This window comes from Carassius carassius, chromosome 3 (genome assembly GCF_963082965.1).
Source record: "Carassius carassius chromosome 3, fCarCar2.1, whole genome shotgun sequence".
In the NCBI taxonomy this organism is placed as follows: Eukaryota; Metazoa; Chordata; class Actinopteri; order Cypriniformes; family Cyprinidae; genus Carassius; species Carassius carassius.
The window spans coordinates 10,554,668-10,572,616 of NC_081757.1; the positions used below are offsets into that span (position 1 = coordinate 10,554,668).

The 17,949-nt window shown below is 37.4% G+C and overlaps 1 protein-coding gene and 1 long non-coding RNA gene across 4 annotated transcripts in view; both read left to right on the top strand.

Moving 5' to 3' along the window:
• LOC132118923 (uncharacterized) overlaps window positions 1-17,949 on the top strand; it is a 350,882-nt gene that overhangs the window by 81,927 nt on the left and 251,006 nt on the right. The gene's annotated exons all lie outside the window — the stretch shown is intronic.
• LOC132118756 (exocyst complex component 6B-like) overlaps window positions 1-17,949 on the top strand; it is a 111,929-nt gene that overhangs the window by 23,449 nt on the left and 70,531 nt on the right. For both annotated transcript variants that reach the window (XM_059528662.1, XM_059528663.1), the window contains exons 2-6: window positions 1,154-1,319; window positions 1,513-1,560; window positions 1,664-1,754; window positions 2,343-2,388; window positions 4,308-4,512. In XM_059528662.1, coding sequence (XP_059384645.1) covers window positions 1,154-1,319; window positions 1,513-1,560; window positions 1,664-1,754; window positions 2,343-2,388; window positions 4,308-4,512 — 556 coding nt within the window. The remainder of the gene's footprint in view (window positions 1-1,153; window positions 1,320-1,512; window positions 1,561-1,663; window positions 1,755-2,342; window positions 2,389-4,307; window positions 4,513-17,949) is intronic.

The following is a 17,949-nucleotide window of genomic DNA, read 5'->3' on the forward strand; positions in this document are numbered from 1 at the left end:
AACATCTTCCTCTAAATAAAAATGCTAAATTCAGGTTGGGAAGTGCGTTCACCTTGCAGCCCTGGATTTGAGGTGTGTTTACTGTGTGAGTGTTTGTGGAGGAAGCCACCAGTGACGTCAAGACTGTGCCAATGGACAACATTTCCTGAGCGACAGGAAGGCTGTGCTCAGGTGAAGCCATGTCCTGGTGTGTTCGTTTCCTGAATTAGTCTGTATTTTACTGAAAAGGACATAGTTTGCTTCCCTGACAGTCCTCCTCACTATGACATTGTCTGTTAATCATGGTTCACTTTTATACGATGATAACCTCTATCAGGGGAGAGAGATATGTAAGTCAAGCAGAGAGGGATGGGCTCCTCTTGCTGAGTCCTGATTCACCTTAAACCTGTTCCCTTACTATCGTATGCTTTTTTTGTTCTGTCCATTGTCACCATTAGCTTGCTAACTTGCAGGTATTAAGACAATATTGTCCGTGAAACTGCTCTGGGCACGGTCTTTATTGAGAAGAGCACCTTAGTTATAACCAAACCGAATTGAATCGGATCTAATCTAATTGTGGTCAATTGTCACTTGTACTGGAAACTTGTTATGGACCTCAGTCAGGTGTGTAAAATTAAGTATGGAATCTACAAGAACACATGCTGTGTGGTATAGATCAATTTTCTTTTGTGTTTGCAGAGCACAATATGGTATAAAACTGCATATATTTTCAAATAACCCTTGTTATATGCGATGTTTGGTCTGTTTTCAAATGGAAAAAAACATATGCACTTAGAAAATGTTCTTGGATTCATCTGAAGCGCTAAGCTTCTTGAGGAGTTTTTATTTTATATCTTCTACTGCCATCTGGTGGTAAACACCTAGTGTCATCGCCAATGGAGAAAGATTTGACGTTTTAAAGAGACTTCATTAGCATTCACTCACTCTGTCCATTTCATTTATAGTGTTGTTGATTATATTACATAACTTCAAAACAGTTAAAGAGCAACAAGGCACTTCATATGTCTTTTGATAATCTTTTCAGGTTTCCGTGTACTTGTGTAAATAGTATAATCTGTTCCATGTAGCGTTGATGTAATATAGACTACATATTTTTGTATATATATATAGTAATTTGACACTGTTTTTATTTTGTCCTTGTTTTTTCTGGAAGGTCTGTTTATGATGGACAGGAACATGGACTCTTCATGGATAAACTGGAAGGGCGGATCCGCAACCACGACCGCGAAATTGAGAAGATGTGCAACCATCACTTCCAGGGCTTTGTGGACTCCATTACTGAGCTGCTCAAAGTGCGCGGAGAAGCCCAGAAACTCAAGGTGCAGAAAGAGAAAATGAGGGTTTGAGGAAATCCTGTAAAACCAGACAGAAGAAAAAAGAGCAACATTAAAGACCTGAACTAAAAAAAGATTTCAACCACTCATGTGTTATATGTCAGGAAAAATCCAAACCTATATAGTTTGTGTTTCTGTTTTGATCACGCCTGGATAATTGGTTGCTTTGTCTTCCCAGTGTCAGGTGACCGAGACCAATCAGAAGCTCCAAAATGATGGCAAGGAGGTGTGTGCGTAGTTTAGTCTTTGATTCAAAACATGTTACATTAAAAGCAAATATCTGTTAATAACATTAAGCATTATTAAAATGGTGGTTACGTCTTCTGTAGCTCCTGACATCGATGGATGAGCTGAGACAGTGCCGTCTGCAGCAGAGGAATATCGCCACCACCATCGACAAACTCACACACTGCTTACCAGGTCCAAACATCAGGCCTCTCTGCCTGAGCGCTTTCAAACATCTTGCTTATCTGATATTTGTTGTATTTACACTAATGTTCAAAAGTTGTTATTAATGCTAATTAATAATTAAGTAATTAATACGTCTATTTAAAATAAATGCTCTTCTTTGAACGTTCTATATTTATTGAAGAATCCTGAAAAAGGTTTTCCACAAATTTAAGCAGCACTACTGCTTGAGCACGAAATCAGTATATTAGAATGATTTCTGATTCTGAAGGATTATGGGATCCTGAAGAGTGAAGTAATGGCTGCTGAAAATTCAGCTTTGTTCTGTATTGTAATAATGTTTAACAATATTACGTCTTCACTGGAAAATTATTATATATATGTACATAGTCATGTACACAATATAATTATGTTCTTTACCACAACATAATTATATTATGTTTCTAATGTAAAGCTTTGTTGAGCATAAAGGACTTTCAGAAACACCTTATCCACCCCAAACTTTTGAACTGTAGTGTTTTTAGTAATTGCTTGAGAGCTCACATGCTGTTCTCTTGACTGTGTTACCATAATGCAATCCACTTGCATTTTTTCTTGCAGTGTTGGAGATGTACAGCAAATTGCAGGAGCAGATGAGGGCCAAAAGGTATGACATCTGCACACGTGCCTTTTTTACAGTATGTAAGCTGCAGATGAGCACTAGGTGGCACTAGAGTTAAACTTATCAAGGTTTAACTGAAATACACAAGTGCAGTTCAATGTCTAAAATATTTTAACACCTTTACTTAAAAAAAGCTAATCTGAGAACAGGACATTCCCTGCTGGGAAAGAGAGAGAGCGAGGTGTTGATGATTAAAACAGACTGTAGACCACTGGAGTAATCTCATCCAGTCTGACGTGACTGAAGCAGTGACCAGACAGACACAGAGAGAGAGTTTTTCAGATGTCTGAGATGTCGAAAGCAGCATTTGGCAGTTGTCAGGAGTCAGAGACACAGAGGACACATTTGGATTGGATTTTCTTAGCAGCTGCATACATTGAACTGTCCCAGCATAATCAGGCATCTTTTTTATTTATGATTTTTTGTTTTTATGGTCAAGGATAGTAGACGTCTAATATAAAGATGGAGGGAGTGAAAGGGGAAACAGGTGGAGATGATACAGGACTTTAACCTGCATCTTCACGAGCACTCAGCTCTTCTATACAAGCATGTTCCAACCCTCAGGGGCCATATGTGAAAAATGTGAGAAAGAAAAAGTAAGATTATACACTATATAATATGACTGTTAAAGTTAACTGTAAAATACATTTAGATTTAATGGAAAATATTCAGACATTTAATCACTTTGGTAGGGGGTAGAATACTTAATACATTAATTCATTGTAATTTATTTGGCATTTTTTCTTAAAAAGTAGAAGTAGTTATTTTAATATGTAAAAAAATATATAGTTGCTTTTATATTTAAAAAATAGTGTCCCTCTCTAAGGGATCGTCATATTTGTGTATCAAAAATGTAAAAACCTCTTAAAAAGTTGTCCACTTAAATTGTGTTTCAAAGTGCCACTCAAAATGTTTTTGAAACATTGGGTTTGGTGTCTTTTCGTGTCCTCCGTGTGACCTGAGCATCGGCATGGGCCTGCAACTTTTCCATCCATTTTGGTTTTTATTTATCTCTGCTCTCCATGTTTCTCCATCTCTCTCTCTCTCTCGTGTGCTTGGTTTTGCCATTAGCCTGGAGGTAGCAGCAGGGTCGGCCAAAAGAGACTCTCTCCCCAGCGTCGGGTCTGCTGTGTAATGTTGCGTGACTCTGATGCTGTATTGAGTGTGTGTGCGTGTGTGTGATGAGCATAGCTCATCTCTGAGATCATCTTGATTGGGTTAAATTGTTATCATGCTGAGATCTAAGTCTTTAACCAAAGGTTAAAAACGTGTACTGCATGTGCAAGGCTCAACAGTAAGGATGGACTGGGGAGAGTTTTGAGTTTTGGGTCAGTTTACATGACTGTCATTTGTCTTTTAGTGCAATCTTATGTTTGTCAGTCATGGACAATATGTGTTTTTTCATGCTTAGCAAGGATTGTATTATTGTAATGCATTGTCACCAAGGTAAAATTCACTATAAATGGTTAATAAAGAAATGGTAGGAGTTCTATTTAAAATCATAAATATAAAAAATAAAATATTTAAATATGAATTTTTTTACTATAATTTTTTTTTATAAAAGTAAAAATAATATGCTTGTTATATTTTTGTTAAAGTATAGACAATCTGAAAAAAAAGTATAAAAAGTTAATAACATTTAAAAAGTAACATTTAACATTTAAAAAGTAATACTAAATATTAATGCACACATATATATATATATATATATATATATATATATATATATATATATATATATATATATTTGAAAATGCATCAAGAAATATTATATAAAGTTGTTGCTTTGTCGCCGTTGAAAAACCTTATTGTTAAGCCCTGCATGTGAGGTCATTAATAGTGGGAAGGTTTTTGAAGTGACAGATATGTGCAATCATTGCTGATCCTGCTGTATTTTCACCCAGATACTACCCAGCACTACGAACCCTGGAACAGTTGGAGGAGAGTTGTTTGCCTCAAGCTGGATCATATCGTTTCTGCGGCATCATGTCAGAGAATATCCCACGCCTGCGCACGCACATCAGAGACGTCTCCATGTCTGACCTCAAAGACTTCCTGGAGAGCATCCGCAAGCATTCGGATAAGATCGGAGAGACTGCCATGAAACAGGTGTGTGTGCTTGTGTGAGCGAACGAGAGAGTGAGTAATGCCTGGAGATGGATCAGAACTATTCTTTGACCGTTGCCTCATGTGCTTGCATCTGACCTGATGACTGGGTTTGAACGTGAGGTCTCTGAGGGAAGGACAGAGTCCTTGTTCTTCGGTAGTTTAATGTGCTTTTGCCCCATTTTTCCTTTCATCTTATCTCTGACCATCTAGTCATCTAGTCTGGAGGAAAAAGAGCTACCAATCTGTTCCGAATCAAAGATCGTTTCAGGTCGCTTTTGTTTATGCCAGAGGAATTGAGGAACACTGTGTATGGACACTACTTCAAGGACAGTGCACGGAGACACAGAGAAGACCCAGGGAACACATATGAGAGAAATTGGGTGGATTTTTCGTTGGAATGCAGAAAAGTCCTCTGCTTTCTTTTAAAGTTATTAGACCAAGATGGGGTGAGGAGAGCATTAGAATATGAAATGCCAAATAGACATTAAGATCTCCCAAGCACTATAAAAATCTGGTCTTGCTTTTTCCATTCTCTTTAACATATCTTTTTTTACTTTCTTTCTTATCCTTCTTCACTGAGGAATAAAACTAGCCGTGATAGATGTTATTGTGTGAAAGCTCCTTTGGTGGTGGTTTCTGAGGCAGGCATTACTTTTGCTAAACTTATTGCACATTGCACTAAAAATCTTGAGGCTCACTGAGAGGAAAATATAATTTTATTGGGCAGATATTTTTTGTAAAAATATATTTACAAATTCTTAATCACAGACAAAAAGTTAAGGAGATATTGAATATTGTTGGACAGTAGGGGGCCTTGAAGCCAAAGAGATTGAGTACCGCTGCTACTTGGTTAAAACCATTTAGAGATACCTTAGCAACACCTTAGAATCCTTAGTGCTAATTTTGCACAGACAGTCGCCACCTTCCCATTTTCTTCAAAAAAAGTCCTCTGCTCTTCTAATCGCTAGCAGTTCCTTTTAATATGGACCGGTTGCTGATCCTAATTATGAGTAAAAGTAGCCAAAAAGATGTCACAGAAGAGTTCAAATATTCCTCACTGAAAAAGACCAAAGCCAGGCGCACGTGTGTGTGTGTGTGTGTGTGATGCCGTGCTATAACGTGTTCACTTTTTTCCACAGTATTTTCAAGAACACAAAAGCATTGATACTTCTAACTGACATTTTTCAGTAGTTGAAGTTGGTTCAGCTTTTAGTGTAGCTTTTCCAGGTGTTATGCAATGAAACACTACATGGCTGGTTTTTATTTCACGTTTTATTGTGCATGCAGCTTTACAGCCAAGCGAGCTGAGGAGCTCTCCTAAACGGTCTTCTGTCTTCTATGAAGCGTTGGAAATTCAACCCATTCTCCTGTTAGTTCAGTCGGTTTGTTTAAATGAAACGATTCAAGAAATGATTTACTCATTTGTGTCCCTGTGCAGAAGTGTGACATATGTATTCTTTTAACATAATATATAGTTAAATTCTGCTGATGGTTCCAGCTATATCCTATATGTTAGGATGCACTGTATTTAGTTTTTTTTTTTTTTTAGGTAGATTTTTGGCATTTTTGCCTTTTATTTTGATAGAACAGTAAGTTTTTAAAAGAAGGGAAGTGGGAGAAAGAAGGGGAACAGGACTGGGAAAGGTCCACAATCTGGGACTCAAACTAGGTGCACCCAAAGTGTCTATCACTGCTGACAGTCTTCTGTTTATTATTTGTGTTGCTGCTTTTATGAATGACATAATCATGTAGTTTTAAATTTAACAACTAATATTATCCTACCAGCTTTAATAGTAATGTAGTTGGCTGCTTTTTGTTTCTGGGACTAGTTTTGTAACTTTTTCTCAAAAGAGGCTTTACTGTACTTTAATCACTTCAAATTATGAGTAGCATGTAGCTTGGAGAGCTAGAGTTTCAAAGTAGCTTCCCCAACACTGGTTTCTGGAAAGTTAATTTAGTCTCTGATGATGTTGAAGAAGAAGAGTGCAAGTTGGAGAATCAAACAATATGTGTATTCATCACTATACTGAGGTACAGTAAATGCGTGTTCTACCAGCAGGTTTTAATGCATTCACCTTCTGATGTGAGCAAATGCATGTGGACACCATGAGTTGTAATCAGAGATACCCGTTTGTTCTGTTGCTGGTCTGCTTCCAGTCGCACCGTCCCAGCCTTTCGTTCCACTTTGTCCCTTTTTCCTCTCTCCTCATCAGCCTGCGCCCTGGTTCATAGTTTGAGTAAACTGTTGGCTCCCGAAGCTCTGGTACTTGGTGAGTTTCGACCGGTCCAATCTGGATGGTGGGGACTGTTTAATTTGAACTCTCTAATGGTCTGCTCTCGGAATCTGATCATCTGCTTTGTTATTCAAAGGGAATTCTCGTCTGTTAGTTTGTGTTCTTCCTTTAGTGCCATGTGGTATCATTCTTTGGAGTTTTAAAAATTATTTGACATTTTATCCTTAAATTTAAAGCTGACACTTTTTCCCATTTAGTTTTTGTAAGGATAATTGCGGTAGCTGAATATACATCAGTTCAACATGCCATATTACAGACCTGCCTTATGAACCAGAATATAATTAAAGTTGTACTGTTTATGAAGACATTGCATGATTGTATTCATCAAAGGTAGTTAAAGTTAGTATTTATTAACTAATTTGCTTCTACATTATATCTCCAGTATAGTGATTACAGTAAGTGAATACAGTAAAATAACCGTTTTCTATATTGATATATTTTTTAAAGAATGTGAATTATTCAGAATTTCAGCGTGCATGACCCAGGTCTTCAGTGTCACATGATTTTTAGAAATCATTTTGATATGTTGATCTGGTGTTCAAGACATGTGTCTTACTATGGAAAAATAAATATTTTGTAACCGTGTAAAAGTACTTACTGTCACTTCTCATCAACTTCAAGTTCAAATAGTAAAAATGTAAAATTTAATGCTTGTATTTGTTGCAATTTTTCAGCCTGCCCACCACATGTGCCTTTAGGTGTTTGGAGTTTGCTTGGTCTAGTGGGTCATCTGTGTTCAGAATTGGGATTTGTTGAAGCGATTAAGGGAGTAGAAAAGAAGGGAATCACGTAACAGGGTGAAGGGTAGATTGCACAAGATGGAGTCAAATTGGGAACAATCGGTCAATATCCCCCTTTTTTTTCCACAAATTTCTACTGACCGTAACAAAACCCCACAGAGAGCCATGCAGATGCGCAAATAAGTTCTTGTGCCATTTTAAACCATTTACATAAGCTGTACGGATTAATCCCCGAGTGTAATATTGGTTGGATGCAAGGTGGAATAGATTGCCAAACCGATAATGAAACACACTGGTCCATGTGATTTTGGTTATGTATTTTCTTGGGTGCCTGTCCTACCCTTCCAGTGGCCTCTGGCTTAGAGCAGCTAATTGTACCGAACTGTGTTCAAACCACTGATCTTTAACAGAGAACTGGATTGCTCATGACGTTATAAAAGTTAAGCCGCCGCACCGCCACATTGGTATCCCCATACATTCAATTGAATTAATCGGATAAAGTGCAAATTGAATGAGAAAACAGTAACTGAAGTATCCCTGTACATGCTTACAATGCAAACACTCTAGGCTTAACCTTAAAAGGTTATTTTTTTAGTGTCAGGAATTTCCCTGCTTAATAAAAAGTTATGTTCATCACAGTAGCGAACATCAGATGAACATGATAAACATCAGAGGGACTAGACCTCATGACAAAGTGCTCATTCTGAAGTCTGAAGATTTATGCTTTGTATAAAGAGTTACACACATACCTTAATTGTTTGTAATTTTGTTTGTGTTTTTATTCGTAGAGTAGGTTTACTGCAAATGTTTCAGCAATGATTTCATTAACAGCATTTATTTTGAAGCAGGTAATAATTTAAACGGTGGTTAAATTAATTATTAACATTTTTAAATGGAAACTGCAATGCTAGTAAACATATTTACACAATTTTGGAGAGTCTGAAATAGATGTCGCTCAATCAAGGCGTTATAAATATACACATCATTATTCAGAGAAATAACTGACTAACGTTCCATACATTTCTGAGATGATGCACGGTAAGTTAAGCTTTTCATTTCAGTTTTCAAATGCTTATGAAAAGCACCATCAGAATAGTCCGTACGGTGATGTGGAGAGACACAGAGGTATTATACAAAAAGTATTCTCGTCGCTTCATAACGTTACGGTTGAACCACTGATGGCAGATAGACTATTCTGATGATGCTTTTCATATTTTTCTGAACTTTGACAGTATATTTTACTTTGTAGTCTATGGGACAGTCACAAACCTCCCGGTTTTCATCTTAAATATCTTAAATTGTGTTCTGAAGACGAACCAAGCTTTTACGGGTCATGGTAGTAAGTGATTAATGACAAAATTGTAATTTTGGGGTGGAGAATCACTTTAACGATTTAAATATATCGCTTATCCTACCCAAAAAGACCATAAACATCGCCAATTACATCTGAAGTAAAACATTAATTACATACACCTTACCTACACTTATACTGATTTTAGGTCAGTGGTTTGGCTCTGACTCGAGGGTCCTCTCTGCCGGTATGAAAATTTAAGATAGCGGCTTGAACACTTCTGGTGACTTCACTGTCCTTCTGCAGTTTAGAATACAATGAGCGATCCAGTCATTTATTTATAGATCAGTGGTTCAAGCTCTTGAACACATGCTTCGCAGCATGCACAACAACCCAGGCAAATGCACACACATACTTGTGCCATCATACCCACGTGGTGTCCTAACCATGTGCGGCTGTTTGGGTTCAAAACATGGTTAGCTGCTCTTCCTCCCACCCCAGCGGCCTTCACCATCTCCCATCATGGCCTTCCATTTGACCCAGATTCTGCTGAGGCTGATGCGATCCATGTTTGACCTAGTCTTGGCCGCCAACTTCAACTACCTCTCGAGTCTCTGAGATAAGCCTTGATCCAGAGTACGGCTGGAGCTGATCTTCAGCGACTCTCTTTTGGGAACATACTGTTTGAATGAATCGTTCTCCACTGGAGCCTGACTTCATATCCCCAGGTTTATCTACTAATAAAAGAGAGAAGGGAAATGTGTTTTGGTGGAAACTGCAACTGAACCTCAAGTATCTGCTTTAGCTGAGATTCCAGGTTCAATCTATTTGTCGATTGGCATGTATTAAGTAACTGTTAATTTAGCACTGGTTTTAAATTTCTGATCATGCCCAAATATGAAATTAGGTTTCAGTTCAAAAGTTTGGGTAAGTTGGTAAGAATTTTTGATGTTTTTGAAAAGAGTCTCTTATGCTCACCAGGGCTGCATTTATTAGATGAAAAATACAGTAAAAACAGTAAAAATATTATAACAATTTTAAACATTTTTCTGATTTAATATAGAAATAAAGCTGAATAATAACAGACATTATTCCAGTATTCAGTGTCACATAATCTGTCAGAAATTATTCTAATATACTGTGCTCAAGTAACAGTTAAAAATATTTTCAATGTCAAAAACAGTTGTTATACTTAATGTTTTTGGGGAAAGCATGATTTCAGGTTTCTTTGTAGAATAGAACGTTTCAAAGCTGAGTATGTATTTAAATCTATTTTAGGTCAATTCTATTTCCTGTATCAGCAAATTGTATTGACTTTGGGATTTGTTTTTACTTTGATCATTAAGTAACCTGCCCAAAACATTATAACAACTGTATAGCAATATACCAGCACCCTGGCATTATGTCAAGGAGTTTCACATTACTTACTTTTTTCTTCAGAAAAATGTTCCCATTTATTTCTTGACATGTAAACCAAAAGAACAGCCTTTATTTGATCTCAACTCACCTTTTTTTTTTCCACTAGCAAAGGTTTTCCACCTTGTAGTTTCGTTTGCATCCAGTAAGTGGCAGCAGAGTTCATTCCGGACTCTGCCTGTGTCTGCTGCTCTGTAATATCTCCAGCAGAAGTGGAATGTTGGTGTAGAGTTAAACCAAAATTCAAACTCCAGTAACCTTTGAACAAAGTGGCTGGCCAGCCGGCACTTGCCAAAGCCTCACATTCCTCCTATTAAAGTTTGTTTTCTTGCATGTCTTTGAGTCCTGTAAGATTTGTCGTATTGGCGCGCGTTCACGTGCGTGTGTGTTTTGGCTGTAACCCGGCACGTGCTGATTAGAGCAAAGCTATGGAGTTGTTCCTCAAAAGTAAACCAAGTGAACGATAAATCAAGCTCTAATGTCACCTTGCACAAGCATTCTGTTAACTTGGAGAATCAATCTGTAACACTCTTAGTTTTGATTGCTGACACAGACGCTGGCTCCTGGTTCAGACCTGCGACTTCTCCTTGCAAACAGATGTGACTGCTCTGCTTACATGTTGGCGCTCATTGTGGCCTTTTTGCAGCTTCAGTAGTGGTTTCTGCTGTTAAATACAGGAGGGTGCCGTCGCTCTTTCTCCTTTTTTGTGGGTTTCTGCTCCAGTGGTTTTGTGGTGGAGTGACGTTGGAGACGTTCTGACTGTAGAAGCTAGAGAAGAATGGATTGGTTGCTCTTTGCTGACTGATGAAGAACAGAGCGCCTTTCCTCCCATCATTTATGTTTCTCTTCTGTTCAGGGGTTTCACTTTTCTTTTTTGCCTCTGTATTTGTCCACTTTTTAGTCATTTTTGCCCATCCATCACTCCATATTATGGTCACATTGTTAGTGTAGTGTGGAGAAATACTTGAAGTTTCCACGTTCTTCAGGCTGATGTCACAAGACAGATGGCATTTCTACTACCACTGAATACCTTTGGGCAATAAATCGGTTATTTCAGGGCAAGACCCTCAACCTCAAGTGGATCCACTTCCCTTTCCAGAGCAGAGATGGCTTCTCTTGAGCTTTGGATGGCTCTCCTTCCCTCCTCCCTGCTCCATTCTTCCATCCTCAACTCCAGAGGAGCGAGAAAGCGCGCGAGCGAACCACTAATAACAGAAGGCTATTTGTCTAGGGGCTCTGTGATCCAGACGTGCAGACTGGTTCCTATTCCACTGGAAATTAGGCCCAGTCTCTGAGCCTGTGATTGTTTTAATTCCACTAACAAATGATCTGAAAATAAATATATTGGGAGATCCAGTGCTGTAATAATGGCTCCATTGTAAGCTGTGGAGCACAGAGAGTCTGTGTATGTGTGTGGAGTACTGTATATAGAAGTGGTTAGTCAGAGATTATGTTATAGACCTCAAGTTTGAATGTGAATCTTCCTTCTCTTTTGAATCTTTTTTTCCCCCACATCCCTTTTGTTCTTTGAGTCACTTTTATCCCCTTTCTATTCCAGTTATGTTTTATTTAACTCTGTTTGTATGTTTTGTATCTAGGAACACATCTGAACATTTAAATGACAAATGTTTCCACTAACTTCAGAATGACTGCTAAAATACTCACTTTGTCTTCTGCTTTGTGTTGGTTAGAGGTTGGTTATATCTACTACTTTGGAAATCATCACCTTGATAAAGCAACATTGTTTTCCACAGGCAATCATATGAATATTCAAAACAGTGGACTGGGCTATTAGTAAATCCAAGCAAATGTTTTTGATTGAATATTTAACAAAGCTGGAGTGTTCAGTGGGAGACTGACCCACTTATTTAGCAGTAGTTCAAGGATTTTTTTAAAAACAACCATAGAGTACAAAACTGTTGATTTATAGTAAGTTTAAGTATACATTGAAAAAAAAAAAAATATATATATATATATCAGTGATTAAATAAATTTTTCATTTCGCTAAAAACAAAACCAAAAATAAAGTTTGGCTAATTAAATTTGGGTAATTATATAGTTAAAAGTATTGTTCACCCAAAAATGCAAATTCTGTCATCACCATTAGAGCTGTCGCGATAAACGCAATATTGTAATACCGCGCTATTGACAAGCAAACCACAGAGGAAAGATAGCAACCGCAGAAACCGCGGCAACCGCAGTGTTCAGTTTTTTTTTTTTTTATGAGGCTGTGGCCTACTTGTTTTTTCAATTTGTCACTGTGCATTCAATGTTAAATAAATTAATGATACAATATGGTTACGACTGTAATTTTCTCGCGAGCCATTGTAGCTTTATGGTGCTTCGTTTGTTTTGAATAGGCCGGCTGAAATGATGGGAGGCGCTCGATCTGGTCCCAAAACCTAATGTCACGTCGCCAGTTTGGGAACATTTTGGCTTTCAAGCCAATGAAAAGTGCGAGCCAGCGAATATAGATGAGGCAATATGCAAAATTTGCTGCAAAAAGGTTCATGTGATGCGGCAATACATCTAATTTGAGGTCATCACGACATTCTAAAACGCTTAACGTGAAAAACTCTTAACGTGGTTTAATGTACTAATACAGTGATATTAACAGACCATACTCACTAAACATCATATTAATAAAGTATACTATCTACAAAAAATCAGATGAATATGAATTCAATGCGTTTAATAACACGTTAAGCCTTTTCCTCTCATAGAAAACCATAAGGCTTAACGTGTTATTAAACGACTTGCATTCATATTCAGGGCTCATCTGTTTTTTTTTTTTTTTGTACATTGTATACTTTATTGGTATAATGTTTAGTGAGTTTGGTTTTTAAAAATCACTGTCTTAGTACATTAAGCGTTTTCTTATAATGGTTTTCTATGGGAGGAAAATACTTTACAGTATGTTATTAAACGAGTTGCATTCATATTCAGGGATCATCTGATTTTTTTTTATAGATAGTATACTTTATTAGTATGATTTTTAGTGAGTTTGGTCTGTTAATATCACTATCTTAGTACATTAAGCCATGTTAAGCGTTTTTCATGGTAAGCGTTTTAGAGTGTCCCCTGTCATCCAGCGCAGCTGCCCCCTCAAGCATCAGGTCGCGGAGCAACATCAAAAAGAACAGCTGAGACCGGTACCAGCTGACAGTTAGCAGTAGCTGAAGCCTTTGTGAAATCTGTAAAATACAGCTGTGAAAGTAACAGGCATACTGCTGAAGTCACGGATAACCTCCGCGTCAGTGCCCATACCCAAGAGTGCGTGAGCAGATAACGAGCTCACACGCTATCTACATGAGGACTGCATCGACTCCAATACAAATCCACTGTCCTGGTGGGCCAGTGGTGCCGCGATAATCAGTCTAGATTTCCGCTGCTGTCCAAAGTCGCGCGCAAATACGTGTAATACATGTTAGAACTCTTTGATTTCTTTAAAAAAAAAAATATTGGAAAACGCATGTTCTTGTTGCTGTTTGGCATTTAACAATAAACAAAAATGTTTTAAAACGTGTCTCTCTGTCAGTTAAAAAAGCAACAATATATGCTTTATAACTCAACGATAGAGCTTTGTATGCAGCAAAATCAGGATAAATTAGGTATGTTAAAAAAAAAACTGCGGTAATACCGCATATCGTGCTATTGAGCCACCCATAATAACCGCAGGGGAAATTTCTTAACCTCGACAGCCCTAATCATCATGGTATATTTTCCTACTATGGAAGTCAATGACAACCACCAACTGTTTGATTACCAGCAATCTTCAAAATATCTTCTTTTATGGAATGACATAAGGGTGAGTAAATGGTGACAGAATTAAATTTTTTAGGTGAACTATCCCTTTAATGTGCTGGGTTACAAATTAAACCAGTAGTAGTTCTTTGGCAATTACTATTTCTATAATTATTTTAGCTGAATACATTTTACGTACTGCTACTCTAGAATCCTTTTTGGTCACAGTGAAGTGCGCCCACACTGCTAACATGTTAACTTGTAGCTTATCCACACTATGTGCATAAAATTGATGAATACATTTATATACACACACATACATACATACTGTACACACACACACACACACACACACACACACACACACACACACACATATATATGCTTGTAAAATGGCACAGTTTTTTAATATCTGAAAGTACACTTTACACCAGTCAGTCAAGCATTATAATAATTATTTAAAAATAGAACTTTAGTAATGATAATAGTAACTTTAAATGTCAGTGCATACAGTATAAAAAATTATATATTTTATTTATAAATATATAATTTGTTTGAGATTGTGTACATCTTTTGCAATGGTTCAGGGAAGTTGGAGTTACAAAGTACAGATATTTTTGAAGTAAAGAAGTTCAGATCACATTACATAACACAACACATGGTGTTTTCTGGATGCAGATTTAGTTTTCTCTCATTTGGAATTTGCCATCAATGTATTTACAAAGTTACATTCTTGTTTAAATCCTGAAATTGCAGCTGTGGATAACTAATATGCTTTTCTCTTTTAAATTAAGAAGTTTGGTCCCTTCAGGGGATCCTGTAGGGAAGAAATTTTTGCAGCATTACTCTGTAGAATGTAGAATTGTTGGGGACAAAGTGATGCTCTTCTTTCATTAAAAGATCATGACCAAAACATTGAGATATGTGAGAAGTATGAACAATAATGGGCTTGAACATTGGGATGAAATGTTCTCATCTCTTCTTTTAATGAATCCCCTTTAATTCTGATGCTCTTAATGGGGAAGGAATTCTTGAGTTGTAAAAGTCTCTTCATGTGCCACCATCCGATACACCCTCGTCCTTGCTATGACGCACATGCCTCTACTCAAGATTAAAAGAGGACTAGAACTTCAGACAAGTCTAAAGAAACAAATGTAGCACAATTCTAGGATAAATACAATGACAACACTCAATCTTTACGCAGTACAATTAGTGCATGTAGACCCTCTCGTTCTCAAGAAGAATAATCAGAATAAACCTTGTAGTCTTGACTCCCTTTTGTGGAACTGCTGAGCAGCTACAACATCCACCTTGCATCCTGTTGTCATTACTTGGTTTCTATTCTGTTGTCCTCATGGTGTTGAAGTTTCCTCTCCATTCACTTTTTCTATAAAGAGGCCCTTTTTTTGCTTTAAGAGCCCTCCAACCCCGAATCTTGCCCCTCACCAAATAACTTGAGGGGTCTGTAAGGAGAAAGTTGCGTGAGCATTGACCTTGGTCATGACGTCAGACGGTGTTCATTAAAGAATAGTGTTCTTTTGAGAAAAATACTAATTTGAACTCTCACGTTTTGCATATGGGAAGTCCTTATTCCCAGGTGCCTTTCTCTTTGTTGGCACTGATGGGAAAGACGTGCTTTGTCACTGTGTAGCACAATATCGCTATTGACTTGGAATGTCACAGGGAAAAAGATTGACATAAGCTCAGACTTTGTTCCTTCTTGAGTGCATGATTGTGCAATTAATGAATACTAAACTCTTTTTTTTTTTCTCCCTTTCTTTTTTCACCCCATGGTTTATTTGATTGATAATATACATTTCATTGTTATAGAATTAAGTGTTGTATGCATTTGAAAATTGTTTGCATGAATTAGTATTATCTTGAGAATGTTATTTTTATTTTTATATTTGGTGAGATTTCATTAGAATTTTGTGTGTCTGTCTATCTATCTAGAAAATATTTATATTCATATAATTTATATTACATGTATAAATATATTTTAAAATATAAACAAATTTTTTCTTAAATATATACACGCATATGTGAATTTATATATACATAATAAATGAACACAGTACATTCTGTAAACAAAAACTTTTATTTTGGATGCGATTAATCGTTTGACAGCATTAATACAGTCATAGCCAAAAGTTTTGGCAGTGACAAATTTTTTTTTATAAGTTTGCTGATTCAGTATTTGTATTTTATTTCTCCACTTGTTTCTATGGTATACTGAAAAACAATGAAAAAAGTTTGAATGGCTTTTATTGGCAAAAAAAATAAAAATAATGAGTCAATATTTACAGTATATTTTATTCATAGCCTCTGCAGTTTGCTCTCGCATGCTTGATATTCGTTTTTGGGCCCAATCCTGACTGATGGCAATCCATTCTTGCCATATTAGTTCTCGGAGTTGATCACAATCTGTGGGCTTCTGCTTGCCCACTCACGTTTGTGTTTAAGGACTGACCACAGGTTCTCTATGGGATTGAGATCTGGAGAGTGGCCTGGCCATGGATGCAAAATTTCAATGTAATGATCTTTGAGCCACTTCTTTATCACTATTGTTTTGTGACAGTGAGCTCCATCATGCTGGAAAATTCATGGATCATCACCAAATTGCTCATGGATCGTTGGAAGAAGTCACTCTTGCAGGAGGTTTTGATACCATTCTTTATTCATGGCAGTGTTTTTGGGCAGAATTATGTGAGAGCCCACTACCTTGGTTGAAAAGCAACCCCACACATGGATGGTCTCAGGATGCTTCACTGTTGGCACAACACAGTACTCATGGTAGCGTTCACCTTCCAGATTTTTCCAGATGTCCCAAACAGTTGGAAGGGAGCTTCATCACAGAAAATAAATTTGCACCAGTCTTCTGCTGTCCAATCCTTGTACTTCCTGCAGAATTTCAGACTGTTCTTGATGTTTTTCTTGGAGAGAAGTGGCTTCTTTGCTGTACTTTTTGATCCCAGGCCATTGTCTAGAACTTTTGGCCATACTGTGCATGCAGTTGCTCTCACACCAACCTGCTGCCATTCCTGCAGAAACGCTGCACTGTCGGAGACATGATTCTGTAGCTGACTCCTCAGGAGGAGACGGTCCTGGCGCTTCACTCCTGAAGACTTCTTCACTACAGTCGAACTTCTCTTCTTGAAGTTCTTGATGATCCGGTAAATGGTTCTTTCAGGTGCAATATACTTTGTAGCATTATCCTTGCATGTGTGGCCATTTTGATGCAAAGCGACGATGGCTGCACGTGTTTTTTTTGGATGTAACCTTTGCTAACATGAACACAACGATTGGAAGCGCTTCTTCCCTCCTTTTATAACAGTCAATCTGCTCTCACAGTCAATTTAGTATGATAGTGATTTCGGTAGCACTTTATTTTACAGTCCTGTTACTCATGTACATACTATGTACTTATTATAGTAATTACAATAACAAGTTATTAACTAGGTACTTACCCTGAACTTACCAATGAACCATCCATACCCCAAGTAGTTACCTTATACTACCAGTACTTTCTTAGGTAGGTACACTTTAAGTACACTGTAAGTACATGTAAGTGCACGTACTGTAAAATAAAGTGTAACCGTGGTTTCAACTGACTAGTACCAGAGACAATTTATAAGAGACGTGCCACTTCCTCAATCCTCAATACAACTATATAAGGAAAACCCGTAACTGCAAAGATGGTGGTTGTATGCACATGTCCCGCCCCTCCCACTGGAAAGCCAATCATCTGCTTTTAACAGTCAAGCCGGGAAACATTTAAGCCTATCGTCTGGTTCCACTGACGTATGCGCACAGTTGAGGAACCCTTGCGCATGCATAGTAAAAGTATAACCTGTGGGGGAAAAGTGTTTTAAACCTTATTTTGGGGCAAAGACATCAACATTTTTCAGCGATTTTTATTATATTTTACTGCTGTTTCTATACATGTAGTTTT